The sequence below is a fragment of the Mandrillus leucophaeus genome, unplaced genomic scaffold (genome assembly GCF_000951045.1).
Source record: "Mandrillus leucophaeus isolate KB7577 unplaced genomic scaffold, Mleu.le_1.0 Scaffold527, whole genome shotgun sequence".
Lineage (NCBI taxonomy): Eukaryota > Metazoa > Chordata > Mammalia > Primates > Cercopithecidae > Mandrillus > Mandrillus leucophaeus.
In genome coordinates, this window is record NW_012105664.1 from 218,989 (window position 1) to 243,861 (window position 24,873).

Consider the following 24,873-nt stretch of genomic DNA (forward strand, 5'->3'; position numbering starts at 1 on the left):
AGATAATGAGGATCTTACTAAAAATAATATATACTTCTTTTTTTTTTTTTTTTTTTTTTGGAGATGGAGACTCGCTGTGTTGCCCAGGCTGGAGTGCAATGCCATGATCTTGGCTCACTGCAACCTCTGCCTTCCAAGTTCAAGCAATTCTCCTGCCTCAGCCTCCCAAGTAGCTGGGATTACAGGCATGCACCACCACACCCGGCTAATTTTTATATTTTTAGTAGAGATGGGGTTTCAGCATGTTGGCCAGGCTGGTCTCCAACTCTTGATCTCAGGTGATCCGCCCACCTCAGCTTCCCAAAGTGCTAGGATTATAGGTGTGAGAAACCGTGCCTGGCTGAAAAAATATTTTAAACTACCTACTTTTGAGATTTCCTGGATTTTTTTTAGCTTTTAAAATGATTTTAAACATACTAAAATACATACAGGTAAAATGATATACTATCTGGGATTTGCATAAAACATTTCATTGTGTAAAGCAGGGATTGGATAAAGGTATAGAAGAAAACACTGGTCACATGTTGGTGACTGTAAAAGCTAGGTAATGGTGTACAGGGCTTTCATTACCTTAGTCTCTTTAAATTGCATGCCTGAAAATTTCCATAACAGTTACATTTATATAAATAGTTTTACAGTTACTATTTAAACTGTTTTCCAATTGTTTCACTAATGAAAGCGATGCTGCTATGACATCTAAGTATAAATACAGAAATAATTTAAGATTAGTTCCTTGAAGTGAATCATTGGGTCAAAGGTAAGTATATTTTTAAGGCTCTGATACATATTGCCAGCTGCCTTCCCAGGCCATTAAAAGAGACCTAGTTTTAAATTGAGTTCAAGAAGACATTTATGGCAAAGGATGATGTGGTAGAATGGGATGGAATATAAAACATACTTAAATTTCTTAGCAGCTACTGATCCTTTGTTTGTAGAATTGCTTAAGTTGATTTGCAAAACACTTTGTACAACATTCAGGGCTTTCTTTTTTTCTTCCGCAAGCTCTTCTTCCTCAGCAGTTTTCTTTTCATTTACCTCTTCGAGGGAAAGGGATAATTAATAATCTCTTGGAAAAAACAGCCTGAGAAGTCTCAATCATCAAATATTTACCAAGTACCTAAACATGTACAAAATCCATTAAGACAGGAAGAAGAAAAGTTTAACCTCATTTCACTAACCTCCATATCCCAAGACCCTCAGCCATAGCAAACTCAGAAAATCTGCATGACCAGATAATGAAAAGTCCTACTTCTGTTCCTAATTATGAAACAATCTGAATTTAATGGCTTTCAGTAGCAAGTCTAAAACTTTTAAGGTAAAGACTGGCAAATGTAATAGAGCAAGATACTAATAACTACAATGATTCTAGACTCTTTGATTTTTTTAGCATTCTAAACATAATCTAAATTATGTAAATCTAAAAATGATAAAGACAGTGAAAAATGGTAATGGTATATCTGACAATATTAGTGGATAGTTGTTTCAGTCTTTGATTCGATAACAAGTATTATGGGAAAACAACCATATGCCCTACACATACCAAGGCATCATGGAATTTTACAAGCTACTATCCTCAACTACCACAAACAGACAAAAATATCAGAGAATAAAGCTAAACAGCTAGTTTGGATTATAGAAATACAAAAGTAGTCTAAGCCTGTATGACTTTCAACTTACTGCAGGATATAAATAACCAACTAACAGAAACTAGAATAAAATGCTGATTTAAGTACTCTACAGGGATGCCCCCAAAGTTTCTAAGAGTTCAAAGGAAGTTGAGATAGTGTTTAACTGAATCAAAAAATGTTTTATAAACTAGGTAGAGTTACGAGGTAAGAAAGATAAAGTTGAATCCCTAGAGGTGGTAGGAAAGCATGCTAGGTGTTGGAAACAAAATGAACACATATATTGAAATAAAGTACAAAAAGTTTACACTGCGTTAGGTTGAAACACGGAACTGCTAATTTTAACAACTTTTAACTATCAAAAACATCAATTTAAATTTTAATAACCATTAGGGAAGTAGAATATAATGCTGAAAAAGGCTCAAGGTGATATAGGCTGGCTGTGTTGCTTACTTGAGACACAATATTGTGCCTCAAAATTTGGGAAGTGATCAGGTGCAGTGGCTCCATGCCTATAATCTCAGCACTTTGGGAAGCTGAGGCAGGAGGATCACTTGATGCCAGGAGTTTTGAGAACAGCCTGGGCAATACAGCGAGACCCTGTCTCTGGAAAAAAAAAAAAAAAAATTAGCTGGACATGGTGCCACGTGCCTGTAGTCCTAGCTACTAGAGAGACTGAGTTTGAGGTTACAGTAAGCTATGACTGTGCCACTGCACTCCAGCCTGAGGAACACAGTGAGATCCTGTCTCCAGAAAAGTAAAAAATGTTGAGAAGGAAAGAAAAAAACAAACAACGGAGGTTCTAAGAATGGACACGCCATCAACACAGAAAGGCTGAGAAGAGCTGGTTTAGACTTGCTGAGTTTTAACACAAACTCAGGGAAGCCTGTGGAAAATATCCAACAGGCATTGATGACCAGTTGTTAGCTCAGCAGAACAGCAAGGAAGAAAGAAGACCCAAATTTGAAAAAGAGTCATGTGCAAGTGAAGGCTAAAGTTATAGGGACTTATGGAACCCTGGGAAGAACCCATTATTGGAGGCAACAGAAAAATTAGGAATCAAGAATTAAGAAAACCAGGAAGTTATGCAATTGGAAGCAAAGTGAACATTTCAAGAAGGGATGATCAACAGTGACATATGCTGTAGGTTAGCTGAAGAGGATGTCACTGGAGACGATGCCACTGCACTTGGAGAACAAGTTGTTTATGGCTTTGATGGAACACATACCCAAAGAGTTGTAAGAAAACACAAAATTGGCAGAAGAAAATAACCTCTCTGTACCTTCTAAATGAAGGTTATTCTCCAGGTTCTGTTCATTCTTGTGTTTTCAACATAGAGTTTTGAGTGAGAAAGTCAGGTAGAATACAATGCTGGAAAGAGCTCAAGGTGATGGAAGCTGGCTGTGCTGCTTCTTGCAGAATAGACACTGTGCTTTCAAAAGTTGGAAAAGGGCCAGGTACAGTGGCTCATGCCTATAATCTCAGCACTGAAACAGAATTTGGGAGGACCCTAGAGAATTCATTTTAAACCTCTCTGAACCTTGGTTTCCTGAAACAGTCCAATACTGTTAATAATCACCTCAAAGAATTGAGAAGATTAAATCACAGATTGTTTTCAATAAAAAGCCAACTGCTACTGAATTAGATGTGATTTACTTTTTCACTTCAAATTTAGAACTGAAAGAGAGATGGAGTAGAAACTTGAAAACTGGCATGGTTAGAGGAATGGCTTTTTTGGGACCACAAGACCTAACTGTGTGTAGAAAAAGGAAGAAGCTAGAAGGGGAAGAATGAAAATGCCAGTGATGAAAGGGGTAATAGGAAGTAGGAATGGTGAGGATTAAAATGCAGATTAGATTAATTCAGGAAGGATTAAAAAAAAAGACGTGCAGAGAAGTTCTGAGATTAGGAGAGGGAATTAGGGAGCTCATTCAAGCCAGCCATGTAGGAGGTAAGGTGTTTTTAAATGGGTAAGAGGAGAAGATCCTGTAGAAAAAGTTTGGAAGTACTGCTGTGAAAAATGCTATAGTAAGTGACAAGAAGTAGAATTAGGATGCTTCTGATAGCATCATTACTCTTAGATACATTCAAATAGGGATAAATTCAAGTAGAATGGCATTCAATGATACACAGCTTTAAAACATAATCTGCACCAGGTATGCACATTGGAGGACGATGAACACTCTTCCTTTTAGAAAGCCAGGAGTGACTTAACCATCTTCCATGGCTTCACCCAGAACCTGCTGATCAACTGACACAGGCTGCCAGGTAGGAAACTCAACTTCTTCTCATACCAAGGATGGGATGGAGGAAAATGGGACCTTTGGTGAATGCTATTTATTCCTTTCCTTTCTGGCAGCTCGAAGTAATTAAATTTTCCTAAATTACTATGTAAAAACTTAGTATTAACTGTACATTTGGTTATAAACTCCTCAATCCAATGTCTTGGGATGGAGAGTTTCTTCATGTGTTAAATAAAGGAGGTACACTAGGTGATTTCTCAGTGTCCCCAGATATGACATCAGGACTCTGGACAATGAAGCATTTACCTTCCTGTTCCTCTTCACTGTCACTTTCTAGAAATCGAGAGTCCATGCGGAATCTGTCATCAGTGCCAAAGTGCGACTGTAAATCCATGAGCTACACAGACAGAAAACATACATAATTGATAGCCACATTCCCAAGAAATTGCTTCTGACGAAGACTGTCAATGTACACCTCCCCACACACTGAGATTCACTACATTAAGATATTTGCCTACCTCCATCTACCTGTGAGCCAATCAGAGAGGATCACAGAAGACTCACTCCCCAAATAAACACCCCGATGCTATAATGTAGGTTAAGGTTTGCCTGCATTTACTCAGATTTAAGGGCTATGTCAAAAAATAAGGACATGTCGCAAGTTTAATTATTTTCAGTCTTCACTAACCTTCTGTCCCGCTCTGCCCTCAAACTGAGGTTTAATTTTGAACCTATTACTGTCATCTTCAGAATCAGATTCCTCATCATCACTGCTATCAAACAGCTTCCCAGATGTTTTACCCACAGACTCCTGTGAAGAAACACAAACGTTTATTAATAGCAGAGGCAAACAAGTAGCATTTCCTTCATAAGGTAATCTTCTCCCTCACATTGAAAGCCAATAACCCAGACTCATCTACCAGGAATGAGTAAATGGTGGGTCAGGTGGAAATTCCTGACTCAGTGAAATCTAACTGGCCTCTGGGATCACTAATCCAGAGGCTCCCCAGTGAAGCCTGGATTTGGGGAGGTAGTTATCACATGCAAGAACAGTTTCTGTAGTGTTTCACTAATATTGATGTCATGCTGCAGATGCTGTGGAGAATACAGGTTCATATATAAAAATCTCCAAAACCCCTGTAGTCTCAATGTGTGGTGACCTGGCAAGCCCTGGGTCTCACTGGGGCTCTCAGGAGGGTTTTATGTTGAGATTGGCAGTTGTTTGTGATGTGGATCTGCAGAAGTAGATGAATGTCCACAGGGACATCCTGAACTTCTTACTTTTACCCTTTCCTCTCCTGGATGGCTCTGCTCCTGAGTCGATGTCTCCTCTGTTTCACATTCACTGTCAGAACCAAAGATGATGTGCGTTGGCTTATCCTCTGGATGACCATCCTAGGGAGGCCATCAAAAGCATTGCATCTTAAAAAGATTGATGACGAAGACTCCAAAAGCAATTGCAGCAAAATCCAAAATTGACAAGTGGAATCTAATTAAACTAAAGAGTTTCTGCACAGCAAAAGAAACTATCAACAAAGTAAACAGACAATGTACAGAATGGGAGAAAATATTTGCAAACTATGCATCTGACAAAGGTCTGATACCCAGAATCTATAAGGAACTTAAACAAATCAATAAGCAAAAAAACAAACAACCCTAGTAAAAAAATGGGCAAAGGACACAGCAGACACTTCTCAAAAGACATACATGGCCAACAAGCATACAAAAAAAAAGCTCAACATCACTGATCATTAGAGGAATGCAAATCAAAACCACAATGAGATACCATCTCACACCAGTCAGAATGGCTATTACTAAAAAGTCAAAATAAAACAGATGCTGGCAAGGTTGCAGAGAAAGAGAAATACTTATATACTGCTGGTGGGAATGTGAATTCATTCACCCACAATGGAAAGCAGTTTGGCGATTTCTCAAAGAACTAAAAACTATGATTTGACCTAGCAACCCCATTAGTGAATATTTGCCCAAAGGAATATAAATCATTCTACCATAAAGACACATGCACACATATGTTTATTGGAGTACTATTCATATTCATTGGAGTACTATCGGAGTACTATTCAGCAAAGACACGGAATCAACCTAGATGCCTATCAATGGTGGACTAGATAAAGAAAATGTGGTACACAGGCCCCACGGAATACTATGAAGTCATAAAAAAAGAATGCAATCATGTCCCTTGTAGCCACATTGATGGTGCTGGAGGTTATTATCCTAAACAAATTAAGACAGGAACAGAAAACCAAATACTGCATGTTCTCACTTATAAGTGGGAGTTAAACGTTGAGTACACATAGGGGAGCAGTAGGCCAGGTACAGTGGTTGACACCTGATATCCCAGCACTTTGGAAGGCCAAGGCAGGCTGATTGCTTGAGCTTAGGAGTTTGAGGCCAGCCTAGGTGACATGTTGAAACCCCATCTCTACAAAAATACAAAAATTAGCTGGGCATGGTGGCACGTGACTGTAGTCCCAGCTACTCAGCAGGCTAAGGTGGGAGAATTGCTTGAGCCTGGGAGGTGGAGGTTGCAGTGAGCTGAGATCATACCACTGCACTCCAGGGTGACAGAGTGAGACCCTGTTTAAAAAAAAAAACTGGGGTCTACTTGAGGGTGGAGGGTGGGAGGACAGTGAGGATTGAAAAGTTACCTATTGGGCCAGGCACAGTGGCTCACATCTGTAATCCCAACACTCTGGGAGGCCAAGACAGGCGGATCACCTGAGGTCAGGAATTTGAGACCAGCCTGACCAACATGGTGAAACCCCATCTCTACCACAAATATAAAAATTAGCTGGGTGTAGTGGCAGGTGCCTGTAATTCCAGCTTCTCAGGAGGCTGAGGCAGGAGAATTGCTTGAACCTGGGAGGCGGAGATTGCAGTGAGCCGAGATCACACCATTGCACTCCAGCCTGGGCAACAAAGAGCGAAACTCCATCTCAAAAAAAAAAAAAAAAAAGAAAAGAAAAACCACCTATTGGGTACTATGCTGATTATCTGGGTAACAAAATAATCTGTACACCAAACTTCCAAGACACGCAGCTTACCACGTAACAAACCTGCATCTATACCCCCAGAACCTAAATACTGGAAGAAAAAAAAAAGCATTGCGGCTTAAAACAACCCAGTCTCAAACTGAATAAGTCTAAACCTATCACTCCCTTCCCCTGCCAAGTCTACTTCCTGCCCTTTTTCCTTATCTAGTGAATGCCATCACCACCTGTTTATATGCCCAAGACTGAAACTTACAATTCCTCTTTCGATCCCTATCCAGTTATCACCAAGTCCTATCAATTAAACTTTTTGGTATCAATTCAATCAATCTATTCCCATTGCTGTTCTCATGGTTTTGACTTTCCACCTCCCCAAAGGCTCTCCTTGGTTCCAGATGGACCCATTCAATTTGTTTTCATCGTAGTCTGAAGGATCTCTCCCAAACAGAGGTTAACAAACTTTTTCTGTAAAAGGCCAGACTAAATATTTTAGGCTTTGCAGGCCACATATAGTCTTTGTTCTGTATTTAAAAACTATTTTTAGCTTGAAGGCTGTACATAAATAGGTCATGGGCTGCACGGCCTTTGAGGTGTAGTCTGTCAACTACTGTTCCAAAATAGACACAATTAAAATTCTTCTCTCCTTTGCTTAATCTTCTCTCCTTTGCTTAAAATTCTTAACTCTCTTTTCATTTTATGAACAAAATCAAACCACTAGCCTCATTTCTTGCCACCTCATGCTGCATAAGTTTTAGTTACACTGACTGAAAACATTCACTCTTGTATAAATGTTCCTTTTTCCTAGAATGAATGCCTTTCTGCTCCCTTCCCACCCTTTCACCTGGGCCTGACCAATTCCCACAGATCGTTTCCTACTACTCAGCTCAGACTATAGAAGCTCCCAACTGACTTGGTGCGTCTCCTGTGTGCTGCCAGGGCACATGGGCACAATCTCCTCCTGGCCCTGTGTAACTGAACTGTGACTGTCAGCATGCCACGCCATGAGCCAAAAACTGTATGAAAGGCAAGATCATCATCTTCATACTATAAATCTGGCACTTACTATCAAGGTGTACTTAACAATTGTTAGAAGAATGAACAAAAGCCCGTTACAGTAAATCTTGAAGACTTGGCAAGGTATAAATCACTTGACAAGTGACTTATATGTAAATTCAGACACATTTGAATACATTACTTAACTATACCAGGTATAGCTTCTAAATGAAGGAAAATTATAAAGAAAATTTCAGATAAACCAGATGAACAAGTTAACTCAAGAACCAAAACATGAAACTGGTGAACACCAGGACAATCAGCTCTATGGGGGCACACCTCACTTCATGGGAAGGAAAAGCTGGCCTTTGTGAGCTCTTGTTAAATCCATACATTGAAAATATACTCACCAACTTTGCCAGAGCATTATGCACCAGCTTCTTCTGCATTTCTTTTGCTTTTTGCCTCGCTTCCAAGGCTGCCAAACGCTTCTCATTGTCTTCAGCATGCTTACCTTTAGCACTCAGATCTGACGAATTACTAATAGAAAGTGAGAAATCAGTTTTGATTTCCCAAGTGTCCTTGGAAGAGACCTTTGGTGATTTCTTGAGAGATGTGAGGCTGCTTGAATCAGACCTCTCTTGCTCTGAAGCTTCTGTCCTTGTGGTACTATGGCAGCTGTCTTTGTCAAAGCCTATGTTGTGAGTCTTTGCACTAAGACTTAAGGACTTGTTACCTTCTAATGGCCCAGAAATAGGATTCGTACTTCTGTTTTCAGAACTTCTAGGGGATACTGCCTTGCGATCCTGGCTCTCAAAAGTGGTCTGTCTTTTTTGAGGCTGAATATAGTTTGGGCCATTCGCCGCCTTTGCATGTTGGCATGCAGTCAGTTCACCTGATGAGCCATTAACATATGGGGACCCATCTTCCATGGATATGATACTGGGATCCTCATGTTTCATGGAATTCTGATCTTTATTAATATTGTTAGAGGCAACATTGTCTTTCAAGGATTTTTTCATTGACTCCTTTTCATATAGATAGCCTACTCCCTTGAAAGCCTGGAATTTTGGCTTTAAATTGTTTTCCTTTGGTTTCTGTTTGCCACAGGTGTTCTCCTCTCCTTCTAACAGGGAAGCCACAATCTCCTCGGGATGAATACACTGTTGGCCTCTGCGGAGGCAAGTGGGAGCCTTGGGGCTTTTGGAGCCTCTGTCAAACTTGCATCGGGTGGTGGTTTCTGGTCCATTACTCTCCGTATCTCCATTTGGAACCTTCAGATCACTGCCAGCCAATTGTTCCAAATCAGCTAAAGTGAGATTCACACGAAGGCAGTTTTTCATCATGGCATTATACTCCTCATCTCCTTCAGAGTCAGCTAATTCTGATGCAGAATCAGCATCTTCACTGCTACTGGAGTTAGAGGGAGATTTACGATTAAGAGACTTTAATCCACGACCAAGGGCTGACTCTACATTGCTTTTTCTTTTTTGTAGTTTAATACAGTGATCAGAAAGCTCACAGTTTTCTCTATTTTTCAAAGAAATTTTCTTTGTAGATTTTTCCATTTGTGAAAATTCTGTTATGTTTTTGACCTTAGCAACATTTTTTTTCATTGCAATGATTTCATCTGTATCTCCTGAGTCATACTCAGTATCATTTCTCATAATATCATCATCACTATCATGGCAAGAGACATTATTTTTGATACCTAAACCTATTAAAGAATGCAGTTTGTGAATGCCTGATTTGAAATCATCCCTTACAACTTCAAAAGGTTCATTTTCAGATTCATTTATTGAGGGTTGTGTAGTTCTCTGTAGGTTTTCCTCTTTTGTAATCATCATTCTCAATTCATCTTCAGAATCAATATCATCATCAGAAATGCTGTTTCTCTTCTTGGCAGTTTTCAAGCCAGAAGTCTTAAAAGGTAGATTTTTAAGTTTTTGAGTATCAGAAACAGGTACAGGAGATGATTTAGAAGGAGTAATGGAATCATAAGTTCTTTTTTCTGCAGCCTGTTGCTGTGTTAAGGGTGGTCTCTCTATTACCCTCCTGGGCCTTGTACTCATGGCCAGAGACCCAATGGAACTCTTATCCTTCTGCACTTTTATCATCTTCTTGGGAGGGCCATGAAAGTCAGAGAACTCTCCTCGCCGTTTCTTACTCATAGGGTCATTCCCTCCTTCTAATTCCCAAGTCAGGCTGGATATAGGAATGGTGTTTGTGAAATCCTCCCCTATCTTCTTTAGGTTGTGGCAGTATTTTGAGGGATCATATTTTATGACGTTACGCAAGTGAAGAAACAAAACTAAAGCACTTGGTTTTAGGAAAACTTACCAATCTTTGACACAAAAATTACTGCTTAATCTCAAATAAGTCATTTACCCCCCCTTTCAGTTTCCTGTAAAAGAAAATGAGGGCTTAATTAGGTTAACCTTTCAGGGTCTAAGAAATTGAGCTTTCTATGACATTTTCTGAGTTAAAGTCTAGTATCACCACTATTAGTTGGCAGAAATTACTCAGACTGTAAATAGATATTATAGCAAACCTATTCAGATATTATAGGTACACAGGTCTCAAGGCTATTTTCTGTAAATCACAGAAATCCATCCATCGAGCTGATAGAGTAAAGCAAAGTTCTGGGTTCAGGAGAACCCGGAGGACATGGCCACGTGTGTGTCCTTTACTCTCAAACTCTTTTGGGTATTTCTGTCTTCTCAGTTCTTACTCATCCTAACTGATTCTCCTAGCACAATAACATCCACTTCACATGAACTCACTCTCTGCAATCATTTTTAGGTCTTTATTAGAAAGCTGGGCTGGGCACGGTGGCTCATGCCTATAATACCAGCACTTTGGGAGGGGGCGGTGGGCAGATTACATAAGCCCAGGAGTTCGACACCAGCCTGGGCAACATGGTGAGACCCCGTCTTAAAAATAAAAATTAAAAATTAAAAAAAAAATCTAATAAATCTTTACCAGGACTATGTTGACATTATCCAGGAAAGATTCTAGTTAACATCGATGTGTTGTAATGATGGCTGTCATTTGCAGATTCCCTAAAGCATGTGAACAGATAAGTATTAAGGTGCTTTAAGCTATCACTCTTTTTTGTTTTGAGACAGGGTCTCACTGCTGCCCACGCTGGAGTGCCATGGCATGATCGTGGCTCAATACAGCTTCAACCTTCCAGGCTCAAGTGATCCTCCCAACTCAGCCTCCCCAGTAGCAGGGACCACAGGCATGTGCCACTGGGCCCAGCCTGAATTTTCTTTTATTAATATTTTTTGTAGAGTTAGAGTCTCACTATGTTGCCTATACTGGTCTCAAACACCTGGGCTCAAGTGATCCTCCAGTGGCCTCCCAAAGTGCCGGATTACAGGTGGGAGCCACTGCACCCCACCTTAAGCGATTACTCTTGAAAGTCCCTTTGTTCAGTAACTACTTATACGTGTCAGTTATATGTGAGGTGTGGCAAAAAGTGTCTATTGTCTCTACTGTCCTTCAATATTTTCCTCTTTGCCATCAGCAGCTGCCATTGGTGGAAAGCTGGAAAGTGGAAAAGAAGAAATCAGTACTTTCTTGACTTTGAGCCACCTGTAGGGAGGGCAGAAGTCACAGCTATGTCCAGTGCAACTAGGGCCTGGATTCAGGTAGTGGCTTCAGTGGCACAGTAGCTGAGAGCTCTGAGGACACACGTTTTTGCTTCTCTAGTCCCAAGGGGGTAGTGGTTTACTGCAGTTGTCAATCAGTGGGCAATCTGACCTTTGGCTTTTGCTCCTCCAGCACTTGTTTAACTAACTGCATATACTATATTCCCTGTTTGAAACACCTGCTACTGTTTCCCTTACTGACTGACACCAAGGTTAAAAGCCAAAGAATACATCAAGACGGCTGGGTGCAGTGGCTCACGCCTGTAATCCCAGCATTTTGGGAGGCCAAGGTGGGCAGATCACGAGGTCAGGAGATCAAGACCATCCTGGCCAACATGGTGAAACCCCATCTCTACTAAAAATACAAAAAATTAGCCAGGCATGGTGGCACACACCTGTAGTCCCAGCTACTTGGGAGGCTGAGGCAGGGGAATTACTTGAACCTGGGAGGCAGAGGATGCAGTGAGCCAAGATCGTGCCACTGCACTCCAGTCTGGGGGACAGAGCAAGACTCTGTCTCAAAAAAAAAGAAAAAAAGAAAAAAAGAATATATCAAGACACACTGCTCAGAATTCCATGATACTGGTCTTCAAGGTCTTAGACAATGTGACCTCATTGAATAGGTATTAGAATTTGCTCACACTCTGCTCCAAACTATTTCTCAACCCACCATCCTCCTGCTTGTCCACGTATTTTTATCTACTATTCCTACTCCCAGGACTACTTCCCATCACTTCTGTTAATTCACAACCTACCTGAATTCTAAAGCCTTCTTTAATGATGGTCTCTGGGTCTCTCACACCTCTTTAGCTCCTTCAGCAATGGCTTTGAATCCATGTATGATAATATGAATACATTAATAAACCAACCTGCCTCTTTGGCACTCATCATTTGAATTACTTAATTGTATAAAACCTCAATCCATTTTCTCATGCTCTAATTGTTTCATACATGTAGGTGAGTACCAAGAAACTGGGAACATGCAAACAAACACCTAAAGATTTACTGATAGAGACAGTGAAATGCTAAAGGTATTTTACAAGTACCCATCACTGTGGTAAATAATTACTTTGACAGGTCAAAGGATATTTTACGTTTATGTTGATTTTTAAGGTGAAGAACAGGTAAGACTCTTCCAAATTTGCTCACAACCCAATTCTAAAAGAAAAAAAAAAAAAGAATTTATTTACTATATGTAACACAAATGGAAAAGATTTAATAACAATATTAGGTAAATACAACAAAAAAATCAGTGGGCTATGATTACTGTTGGGTTTACTTTTCTGACAATGAGTTACCAAAGAGAAAAATTGTGAGAGGAAAGGAAAAAAAAAGGGAGATTTGGAGCAGCTATCAGTCCCAAAGTAAACCATGTAGGATGGTTTACAAAAAACACAGGCTGCTAATTTAAACAGGCAAACTTGGGACCTGCCTGTATTCTTGGCTACCTATGTCCCTTGAAAGTCCACCTCTGCTTGAGTTTTGATTTTTCTCTGTAAAATGACAGAGAACTATGCTTAACTAAGAGTTGTAAATGCACCTTGAAAAATCACAAAGTCCTATCTATGTTAATTGCCTCAAGAAAGGGGAAAAGAGGAACTGGTTTCAGACATGACACCCACGATCACATGATCTCAGGCATCGGTTCCCAAGACCACGTGATTGGCTCAGGCTACAGAGGAGACTCACCTTATGCCCTGGCACTTCTGTCCCTGGCACAGCTTTCATATGGAAATCCACTCCTCCTATCTTTTCTAACAAGTTGGTGTTATCTGTTGTTGATTTTTCTTTCTTAGCTTTTGCTTCCTCTCTCTCTTGGGCCAATCTGAATCAAAAAGAAAATACAAATAAAAGAGTCAAAACAATCAGCCACGTAAAATGGCTATTTCACTTTAGGTGAGCCTAAATGAGCACTATAAAGTAAACAGCTTTGTAGTATTAAAAACCAAAATAAAACAAAAATGCTTTGTTAGTAGCATAATAGTTTACCTACTTATCTGAACATACAATGTTTTTATTGTAGAATACTGGAAGACAGAATCGTGAAGAACACAAAACATATTCTGTATCCCTCATCCTATTGTTAATATTTTGTCTGCTTAACTTCATCTTTGTTCTATATGTAAATATACACATTTTATAATGTAATCCAAATATCATAAGCACAGTTGGGTACACTTCATTTACCAACTTATACATTCTTTGAAAACATCACTATGATTGCTGCACAACATGCCTTTCCACCGATCTACTGTAGTTTATTGACCAGTCCCTTACCACCAGCAACTGAGCAATACAGGGTTGGACAGCAGTGAGAAGCTGTGCTGTCAGGGCTGTCCCACCACAGCACGAGAGTTCTTTTCCTAGCCCACCCTCTACAGTCAGTCTCCTGAATCCCTGACATGCATGCTCACACCTGTGCCCTGCTCCAGTGGATGTCCCAGTTCTCCTTTATGGAAGACCAAGACCATGGATCGCAAGTTCTCTCAATTTCCCCCTTTCAATTTATATACGTTTGACACTTTATATTATTTCTCTCCATTCACTCTTCCCCATGACAAAGGTATCTTTCGGAGCCCAGTTTGTTAGGTCTTGATTATCTGTATCCTCCTAATGAAGAGAATGCCACCTCTTCCGATTCAAATCACCGCCGCCGTCTTCAAGCCTGGACAACTGCACAGAACAGTCCTCACTGGCCTCTTTGCTTCTGTCTCCTTTATGTCCCAGAAAAACCATCAGACCCATGCTTCTCAGGCATATTCATGCAGATACTCCAAGCAGCAGCACTGTGTGTTCAACCTGCTCAGCATGGGGCCCCAGTGCCTGCACACAGTAGGCTGGCAACTGCTGCTGGAATGAAAGGTATATAACCACGCTGTTCACAGTCTGAGGCTTCAGCTGAAGAACAAAATCAAATTTTCACCTTTTCCATAAGACCAGTCCCCAAAACATGCCTCAAAGTAGCTGCTTGCCACTTGTTTTAGAATATATCTGTTCTTGTTACATTTCATTGGTCTGAAACAATCTTATCAACTCTCCCGGTCACTTCTATCTTTTTCTTTTTTTTTTTTTTTTTGGAGACAAGAGTTTCACTCCTGTTGCCCAGGCTGGAGTGCAATGGCACAATGTAGGCTCAATGCAACCTCTGCCTCCCAGGTTCAAGTGATTCTCCTGCCTCAGCCTCCCAAGTAGCTGGGATTACAGGTGCCCATGACCACACCTGGCTAATTTTTGTATTTTTAGTAGAGACGGGGTTTCACCACATTACCCAGGCTGGTCTTGAACTCCTGACCTCAGGTGATCCACCCGCCTTGGCCTCCCAAAGTGCTGGGATTACAGGCGTGAGCCACTGTGCCCGGCCTCTATCTGCATATTCTTAAATTGTTTCCTATTTTGAAAACTCCCCAACTAACAATACCTTTTCTTCCTGAAAATACCTTTAGGATTTTAAAAGCTCTAACGGCTTTTATAATACATTGTCTTGTTCTTAAATCACTTGCATAATCACTCTTATGCCTGTCATACAGTGATCTCCTATTTTCTTTATATTTTTGTATGACACCAGCATTAATAGTCAAAATCAACATAAGCAATTCAGAAGTCTACTAAAATTTAAATGCAGACAATGCTAAGATTCAGCAACTCCATTTTCTGATATAAACCTAGCGAAACGCCTGCATATACATAGGATACGTGCTCCAGGATCATCTACAACCATGAAAAAGTAGAAACAGTCATCAGTGGGAAGGGACCACTACACTGTGGTATAACCATTTTCTGAAATAGTACTAACAATTGTTATAAAGGGAGAAGATCCACATTGCTACAAAAGGGTGTGTTAACAAAGAGCAAATAAGTACATATATACTTTTATAGATTATATACATACGTAAATGCACGAAATTATCCTTTTTGTTGGCGTCTGGCGTGAAGGGATTCAGAGTTGAAAGGGATTTCAGCTCCACTAATGTTTGAATTTGTTAAGAATATAATACCATATTACTTGATAATTTGAAATAATATATAAAACCACTTACAATATTAAAAAAAATAGGGTTTAAATCCATGTGAAGCAAAACTTACCTGTGCAAAAAGCTTGCTTTTGCTAGTTGAATTTGTAATGTTCCACCTTTCCATTTTGTTTTATTTAAAACAGACATACCTATAAAGTAAAGAATTATTACTCAAGTACATGGCAATGAAAAATATTTCAGCTTGTGCTTTTTCTAATTATTTAGTATCAAGAAAAGTAGGCTTGTTTATCACAGAGATCCACGGGAAGTGGAAGAAAAGAAATGAGACCTGGAGAGAGGGAGCCTAGGCTCTTGTCTCATGTTGACAACTTACCAAAAGAGTCTTTACACTCCCTATCTCACAGTGTTACTAGATTGGAATGAGGCAAAACGTGTAAAAAGTAAAGCAAAATTTATTTGCAATTTGTTTATAAACAAATGTCAGGAACCTCTGAATAACTGACATTTAATGTATATTTTATTGTTATTTCCTATAACTATAAAACAATCATCTTTTCAGGTGAATCAGAGGACACTCTGGAATCCTACAGCACCTTAATTTTATTTACCACCTCATACTAATTATCACTGTAGAACTTGTAGATGAATTAACTGTGAGTAACTGAACTGTTTGAATTACTATGCCCTAGTAATTGATTTCTCTGAGTATCTGCTATCAGCTTCCTTAATAATACCATTAACAGAATTTTGTAGGTGGTAGATACTATACTAAATACAAATGTATCGTTTATTTTTCAGACCGAGTGTCCCTCTGTCGCCCAGGCTGGAGTGCAGTGGCACAATCTTGGCTCACTGCAACCTCTGCCTCCCCAGTGATTGTCCTGCCTCAGCCTCCCAAGTAGCTGGGATTACAGGTGCCTGCCACCAAACTCAGCTAATTTTTGTATTTTTAGTAAAGATGGGGTTTCACCATGTTGGCCAGGCTGGTCTCAAACTCCTGACCTCAAGTGATCCACCTGCCTTAGCCTCCTAAAGTGTTGCAAATGTATCATTTAATTTAATTATCACAGAAATATTATGAGGCAAGCACTATCTTCTGTCATTCATCACATAAGCAAACTGGGGCTGAGAAGTTTAAATAACTGCCACAGGTCACAAAGCCTAGTTATGTATTCTTAACCACAACTTCACATTTGTCACATATATTCCTCACTGAAAAATAGAATAAAGCAATCTTTTTGCAAATGAAATTACGAAAGACTGATTGCCCTCTTCCTCTATTAGCATGTTCCCTTTACTTATTTTCTGTGTCTTTTTTCACTTTTTGGCCTCCAAATAACTAGAATATGCTACTGTGTCAGTGGCAGTATGGATTATCTCCCGTTCTTCATTGAAGGCCACTGTTTTCCCTTGACTTTACTAAACTTATCAACAAGAGATTTCACAATTTCAAGGATATGGTCTTACAAGGGTGTATTGTAAAGCTCCCTCCTTAAGAGTGTTTAGTGACAAGGATTAGCTCCCAAAGAAATGATCAGACTGAGGGGGAATGTGGCATGATATTCAGTGGGATATATGTAACAGGCAGTTTCTATGAAAGGTTGGTCCCTTGTCCAAAATATTTGAGAATAGCAGTTTTAAGTAAACCCACCAGCAAGTGCTACCATGTCCGCTGATGCCAAATGCAATGGACCTAAACCTGCTGAGTCAAACGATACTGGAATTCTCTTGATCAACTGCTGTCCCTCTAGGTAACGCAAAAACGGCTGTGGAGGTTTAGGCTTAGAACCAAAGGTATTCCAAGTTACAGAGTGATACAAACTGGCCAATAGTATAGAAAATTTATGATGATCTTACATTTTTTCAGGTCTGCTTCTGCTGCACTGATGTTGATATATGCAAAGACTTTCTGTGGGTTTCCTAAAAAAAAAAACCAAAAACCAAAACACAATTTATTTAAATTCTTATCCAGAGAGCAATGTAAAAATGGTTGTTTCTAAATTAAAAAAAAAAAAAAATAGTTCTTGAAAACTTATTCTTTCAAGCATAAACCTTGTTTTTTATTTATTGGCTATAAAAATAAGCATGATTATCAAAATATTCCAAAAAATAAGAAGAAAATGTACAGTAGTCAGTTAAGGAAACATTTTGATTGTATGCTAGTGATAGTCTACTTAATGAGACACTTAATCAATGTTAGAAAATTCTAGCTCTCAAAACTGGAAGTTAATATGTTTCTGAAATCAGATGTTTAGAATTTAGAATTTTTTCTTATTTCAGAAATGAATTCTGGTCAAGTTCCACACCACACATTGTATCTCCAAAACATCACTGAAAACTTTCGGTGTTCAGAGCTAACATTTATCTTGGGGTCGTTTTATTTTCTAGTACTTAACCTGAGTTATGTCTGCCTATAACTACCCAGTGAAGGACCATAAATTTACCTTGGTCATCTTTCCGTGTGATGATCTCCACATCCGAAACTTCTCCAAATCTGCTGAACTGATTTTGTAGGTCTGCCTCAGAAATGTTCTGGCTAAGGCCACCCACATAAAGGCGCTTCGTCTCTCTGTTCACTTTCATGAAGGCTGGTCATATACTTGGTGTGTTCTAGTGGGAAATGTAATTTTCTGTATACAGAGAAGAAGAGTTCTTTCCCTTAGTTCTTCTAAAATCTAACAAAACAACTACTTCCTCTGAACCGTCTGTATCAAATCCGTCTCCTGGATCTGTATTTCACTTCCGATTGTATTGCTTCCAAATTTTAGTCTTGGAGGTTTTGCCGAAGCCCTACATCCACATTTTTCATCAGTGTACTTTGGAACAGCAACCCTATACCCATATAGATACAGGTCCAGAGGTTTTTTCCCTCCAAATGGCCATAATATTACTCTATCCCTCTTAATGTTACGTATTCACGTTTTTAGATATTTTTCCTTGATTCATTCATACATTCATTTACTGTCTGTAACAAAGGCTGATAGAAACAGGATGTAGCAGGTAATGCACTAAAAGATAAAAAGAGCTAGTCTATCTCTTCCTAATAATCTTCGCCCCCAACCTACTCACTCCAGCCTTCTTTCTCCGGGAAGACCCAAAGAAGTGAATACAGAGGCTAGGAGCTCCTGGAGCTCCTCATAGTCACAAAAGAATTAAACAAATGGCACAATTTTATGTCACAATAAAAGTGCTGCAAAGCGGGGTTCAGTCACAAAGATCAAGTGATATAGCGAATACAGACTTGTGTTTTTGCTACGTGCCTGCATTGTACAAAGTAGTTTGCACGTTTCCCACTTTTCAGAAGAGCAGAAGAGGTTAAGTCACTTTCCCAATGCCATACCGAAATTAGTGAATCCAGGATTATAATGCAGGTCTAACTTCAGAACTTGGAATTCTTAACACTATACTATGAAGGTTGCTGGATCACAGGAGACTCAGGAAAACTTTTCCAGAGGTACTAGGGCCCATCATAATTATCTCTCATTTCGTTTAGCACCCGGCAGGCGCTCAGCTCTCGCCCTGCCCTTCCCCAACAGCTGAGACTCTTTCCAAACGAGACTCCCAACCAGCGTCCCCACATGGCATGTATTCTGGGCAGAGCTCCGGCCTACCTCTTCCTGACAGTCTCCGCCCCCAGCCTACCCACCGCAGCCTTCTTTCTCCGAGAATTCCCAGAGAAGTGAAGAGAGGCTAGGAAACGGCCCTGTGACTTCTCATGCCTGAAACCCACTCCTCACCACGTCGTTCACCTAACGCCAGCGCCGCTGCAGCCACTAACTTCTGGTCACATGTCCCAACGGACCATCCTCTCTTCCTTCCTACTCGATTTCCAACCCAGCCTCCTAAGGTTCCGTTACCACAATTCAGTTCCCAAGAGCTTTTAATTTCCTTTCCTCCTCCCACCTTCCCTGACGCCTCCGTCACCTCCCCCTCAACGACCGCAAAAAAGCCCAAACCAAAATCCCCTAGTTTCTATTGAACACTATCGCTGTGTGTACCAATTCCTGGACTAGGTCGGCCTAAGTGAGGAAGTAGGGGGGAAAAATAATAAAGAGGCACTCCCCTCCACGTGATCCCAGCCCTGCCTCTTCAGTGACGCACGCGGCCGGGCGGCTCCAAGGCCGCCGGCTGGGGTGAGCAGCGGAGCGCTTGGGCTTGGAGTAGCAAAGAACACGCTCTCCCGAGAAAGTATAGGCAGTGATTAGACAGCCAGGGAAACGTGTGTAGGGACGTCGAGGACCCAGGCTCTCGGGCGAGCGTGTAGTTGGACGGACAGGGCCGCGGGGGTCACGCGGGGCTCTCCCGCCTCCCCTCCGCGTGATCTCCGGGATGGTCCGCGCCGGGAGCGCGCGCGAGGCTTGAAGCGCCGGTGAAGCGCTCAGGTCGGAGTGACAGCGGCGCTGCCTGCGAGGCTCAGGTCAGCAACGCGCCATGGACGCAGAGCTGGCAGAGGAGCGCGTCTTGCAAGCTGAGATCGCGGCGGTGCGGCGAGCGTGTGAGAACCCACCGGCGCCCTGGGAAGAGAAGTCCAGAGTCCAGTACGTGACCCCCCAAGTTCCCCAGGCTCCGCTGACCGGGGTTCCCGGGCCAGGCGGGTGAATCTCGGTCTCCTACTCCCAGCCCCAAAATGTGGGCATGAACCGGTGTTGATCCTTTCATGACAATGGCCTAGAGTTGAGAGCAGCGCGTACGGCGCCCTGCTGTAAACGCCTTGCAGATTATTAGCTCGTTGAATCGCAGTCGTCTGTGTGGATGACTGACAAGGAGAAAGTCTTGACTATGTCCCTAGCTAGATAGTTCCGCCTCCAGTAAGCAGAGGTATCTCTAGTGGGGATTTAGTAACTCCATTTGATTTCATGGCATTTGTTTTTAATGGGTCAGCTAACCATGGCAAGTGATACTGACTTTTTGTTTACGATGACATAAAAATTCCTTTGAAAAATAACTTCGGTAAAAAAGTAAGTTGATATCAAGAAGAGTGGTTAATATAGCCTGTAGGAGAATTTGACATTCCTCTAAGGTAGGTGCTACTGTTGGCCCTGTTTCATAGTTGAAGATACTGAGGCTCAGAGGAGTTAGGTAGCTCGTCCAAGGTTCCAGAGAAAGGAATTGTCAGAGATGGATTAGGAACCCAAAAATTTAACCCCAAAGTCTGGGCACTTCTGCTTTGTTGAAGGAGAGGGAGAGAAAAGCTCTGCAGCCGTAATTATGTATCATCATCTCAAACATGGAAGCCTCTGGAAAACAAACTATCTTCAATTTTTGAGTCAAGACTAATTTGACACAGGTGCAGAGAGAATGAGTTTCTTTTTTTTTTTTTTTTTTTTTTTTCCTGAGCTAACTGGAGAAGAATTGGTAGAAAATGGGAAGGAGGAGATCTACAGAAAATGTCTGCGTGCGGTCGTGAAAGTAGAGGAAGCTGTGACTGGTAAAAGGGAGAGAAAACAGGTGTGCCCCTCCTCGAGTGAGAGTCAATGTATTAAAGACCGTTGCTACTTGAGTTGTGCTCCGCAGATGGGATGCTTTAGCATCACCTGGCGGTTTGTTAGAGCGACGTCCTGACCAACTGAATCAGAATCTGCATTTAAAAAAAAGATACCCTGCCCTAACAGATGATTTGTGTGCACACTTTGAAGTTTAAAAACTGGGGAAAAGTGTTTTCTTTACTAGCCACAAGATTTCATTAGTCCACATGGTAAAGTAGTGTCAACTGAAAAATCATGAGATCTGCAAATTTTGAGAGACTGTTTCTTAAAAAGGGTTGCAGCCTGCAAAGTGGCCATCCTGACAGGCTGGGAAGCATAGTCTCAGGCGAAGCAGAAAGGCCCGCACTTTGGAAGAGGAGGGGTTGGGGCAGGGATTTATGATGGATGAGTGGGCTATGTGTACACATTACAACAGGTTATAGGAGGGGCTATGAATATTCACGAAGGGAGATGTGCTCACATGTACTGAATAAACATGCATATTACATACATTCCATGTTCATTTTGGGGAACTGACTTAACATTTAAATGCATTACAATTAGGCCCTGTATGTCAAAAGTTGAAGGAGGGAAGCAAAGGTACTTAAGTACACAGGCTTTGTAAACCTGTTAGAACAAGTCCATGGTTGGTGATCTTATCAAAAGAAAAATTTTTGAAATCATTCTCTTGTCCTATCAAAGCCTGTGGAACAGGGGAATCAGTTAGCATGTGTTGGTGGATGAACTGCAATTATTTCAGTATTGCTTATCTGGAGGCCAGTGCTTGTTTAGCCACTAGAGAAAAAAAAAATTGTGGCAGTTAGAACATAGTTCATTTTTTTTGGAGACAGAGTTTTGCTCTTTTTGCCCAGGCTGGAGTGCAATGGTGCGATCTTGGCTCACCGCAACCTCCGCCTCCCGGTTTCAAGCGATTCTCCTGCCTCAGCGTCCCAAGTAGCTGGGATTACAGGCATGTGCCACCACCCCGGCTAATTTTGTATTTTTAGTAGACACAGGGTTTCTCCATGTTGGTCAGGCTGGTCTTGAACTCCCAACCTCAGGTGATCTACCTGCCTCGGCCTCCCAAAGTGATAGTTCATTCTTTTAAGTGTAGGGGGTATATGACTTAATCCTTGCCTGGCATGGCCTTAGGTCTTGTTTATAATTTGGTATCTTATTGCCACAGAGTCTGTTCTGCAACTCTTACGATCTCTGTTTTAACATTAATGCTGGTCAGTTGTGTCTATATCCCAACTAGGAAGGGCTATAATGAGGTGTGTCTGACCTCCCGTCCTGTCATGGTTAAGAGCTGAGTTTTTAAGGTTTCTTTGGGGTCCCCTTGACCAAGAGGGAGTCGGTTTGGGTGATTGTGGGGGTGGGGTAGGATTTTATTTTTAGTTCTTAGTAAATTATTTATATAATCTGGAACTTCTCAGTGGTTACATTGGAAAGTCAGACGAGTCCATATTGTGGGAGACATTAAATGTCAGTCCAGGGTGTTTGGATTTAACCATGAGGTTTCTTTTCACTATAGTGGAGGAGGAGGATTGGGACCTGTGTGCCAAGCTGCTTTTTTAAGTGATTCTAAGTGGTTGGATGGATTGGAGGTAGGAAAATTGGAGCTAAATTATTCAGCTATATCCATGTGTCCACACTGTGGCGCCAAATTGCCTGCTTTCAAATCCTGTCTGCTATTGGCTGTGTGATCTTGGTTAAGTGAGCTCCCACTTTCTGTGCTTCAGTTTCCTCCGTGGTAAAATTATACCCAAGTTTTTGGGTTGCTGTGAGGACTAATTGAGTTAATATATGTAGTTCATTTAGAAAAGTACTTGCCTCATAATAGTAACTAACACTTAGTAGACCATTGACCTTTAAACTTGTGTATAGATTCATTTTAAAGGAAAAAAAATTCTTGCAAGCTCCTAATTCTGACAAATTTTTATGCTATGAAGACAGACGTACCAATAATAAAACCAGAAAGTGAATAAAATTCAGACAAATCCAAAATAGCTCAAACTAACATCATTAGTTGAAATACACAAATATTTTGCTCAAACTAAATAGCTGCTATGAATAAGAATATGCAGATTTTCTTTTTGTGGCAAAATATACGTAAGATTTACTATTTTAACCATTGTTAAGTGTTCAGCTCAATGGCATTAAACACTTGCACATTGTTGTACTGCCATCACCACTGTTCATCTTCAGAACTTTTTCATCTCCCCAAACTGAAACACCATACCTATGAAACACGAACTCCCTACTGGCCACTCTGACAACTGCAGGTTCTTTTTTGAGTTCTGCATATCCAGCCTTTAATGATGACTTGGTTTTCTTACCACTTTGCTCTATTGGAAATACCTTGAAATTTTCATTCATAGCTTGCTGTGACATTTGGTGTTCACTTGTCAGAAGCTCATTTATATTTATGGCTTTTTTTTTTTTTTTGAGATGGAGTTTCGGAGTGTGGTGGTGCGATCTCAGCTCACTGCAACCTCCGCCTCCCAAGTTCAAGCGAGTCTCCTGCCTCAGCCTCCCGAGTAGCTGGGATTACAGGCACCCGCCACCACGCCCAGCTAATTTTTTGTATTTTTAGTAGAGTCAGGGTTTCGCCATGTTGGGCAGGCTGGTCTCGAACTCCTGACCTCAGGTGATCTGCCCACTTCAGCATCCCAAAGTTCTGGGATTACAGGCATGAGCCACCATGCCCAGCCGTTCATCATTTATATAGGAAGATTATCTCTGTTCTTTTTTCTTCTTTTTTGTTTTGTTTTTTGAGACAGGGTCTCACTCTGTTGCCCAGGCTGAAGTACAGCAGCATGATTATGACTCACTGCAACCTCCACCTCCCATGCTCAAGCAACCGTCCTGCCTCAGTGACTCTCTGCCAGCCAAGTAGTTGGAACTGAAGGCATGGCACCTGCCACTATGCCCAGATAATTTGTTTTTTGTTTTGTTTTGTTTTGTTTTGTGTATTTTTTGGTAGACATGGGATTTTACCATGTTTTCCAGACTGGTCTCGAACTCCTGGGCTGCCTCAGCCTCCCAAAGTGCTGGGATTACAGGAGTGAGTCGCTGCACCCACTCTGTTCTTTTTTCCTTGACTTTTATATTTAATGTAATTTGTGGGGGCATCAGTCTACGTTGGCAAATGCAAAAGAGGCTGTGGTAGTTTCATGATAAAGAATATACTTACATTAACATTTTAAATTAGCATTAAAACAAAATTTGAAACAATTTTTACAGATTGAGCTCTCAGTGTGAAGACTATAGCGTTAGATTATTCTGTGTGGAGATGGTATAAGGTCATAAGAGCACTGGCTAATGTAGTAGAATTAGAAATACAAAAGGAAGAATAGTTGTGTGAGGAGCAGAAAGGATGGCAGTAAGTCCAGATGTCAGGCAAGTGAAGGAGCCAAGGATAACTTCCAAGGTCTGGAGCCTGACATACCAAGAGAAAGATTTTATTATTAACAAATGTAGGGTAATTTAGAGGAAAAGCAGATTCCAAGAGAAACCATTTGGTGAGATATCAAGCTAGATCTACCTTGCAGGAAGAAGAGATATATGGTTAGAGGTATATTTTAAGACTTACTGGCATAGAGGAGCTAAGGCTAATCAGTTAGTGTTCCTGCAGAATGGAAGAATACATATTTAGGACAGCAGAAGAAACAGTGTTTGGGTTTTCCTCTAATGTTGGAGACAAGAAGCCGACCCAAGATCTAATGAGAATTGGGGTAATTATGCCCAAGAATCTAAGGAAGGGATGTTTTAAGCTGGCAGGAAAAGTCAATAGTGTAGAATGTAGCAGAGTGTTTAAAGGAAATAATGGATGACAAAAAATAAAATACCATCTAACACAATTATTAGCTAAAATTTCTTCTTTTTAAAAAGTTTTTAAATTTT

At 40.8% G+C, this 24,873-nt stretch overlaps 2 protein-coding genes across 3 annotated transcripts in view; one reads left to right on the forward strand and one right to left on the reverse strand.

The window, feature by feature from the left end:
* The window catches only part of NOL8 (nucleolar protein 8), a 28,141-nt gene extending 8,615 nt beyond the window's left edge, over positions 1–19,526 (reverse strand). The window contains exons 1-11 of the mRNA XM_011996860.1: positions 19,252–19,526; positions 17,947–18,132; positions 17,360–17,422; positions 15,612–15,690; positions 13,218–13,353; positions 12,618–12,686; positions 8,283–10,160; positions 5,150–5,263; positions 4,557–4,679; positions 4,175–4,265; positions 899–1,037 (exon numbers count right to left, since the gene is read on the reverse strand). Of these exons, the coding sequence (XP_011852250.1) occupies positions 899–1,037; positions 4,175–4,265; positions 4,557–4,679; positions 5,150–5,263; positions 8,283–10,160; positions 12,618–12,686; positions 13,218–13,353; positions 15,612–15,690; positions 17,360–17,422; positions 17,947–18,085 (2,831 nt within the window). The 5' untranslated portion in view covers positions 18,086–18,132; positions 19,252–19,526. The remainder of the gene's footprint in view (positions 1–898; positions 1,038–4,174; positions 4,266–4,556; positions 4,680–5,149; positions 5,264–8,282; positions 10,161–12,617; positions 12,687–13,217; positions 13,354–15,611; positions 15,691–17,359; positions 17,423–17,946; positions 18,133–19,251) is intronic.
* CENPP (centromere protein P) overlaps positions 19,398–24,873 on the forward strand; it is a 299,356-nt gene continuing 293,880 nt past the window's right edge. For both annotated transcript variants that reach the window (XM_011996848.1, XM_011996849.1), the window contains exon 1: positions 19,398–20,040. In XM_011996848.1, coding sequence (XP_011852238.1) covers positions 19,934–20,040 — 107 coding nt within the window. In that variant the 5' untranslated portion in view covers positions 19,398–19,933. The remainder of the gene's footprint in view (positions 20,041–24,873) is intronic.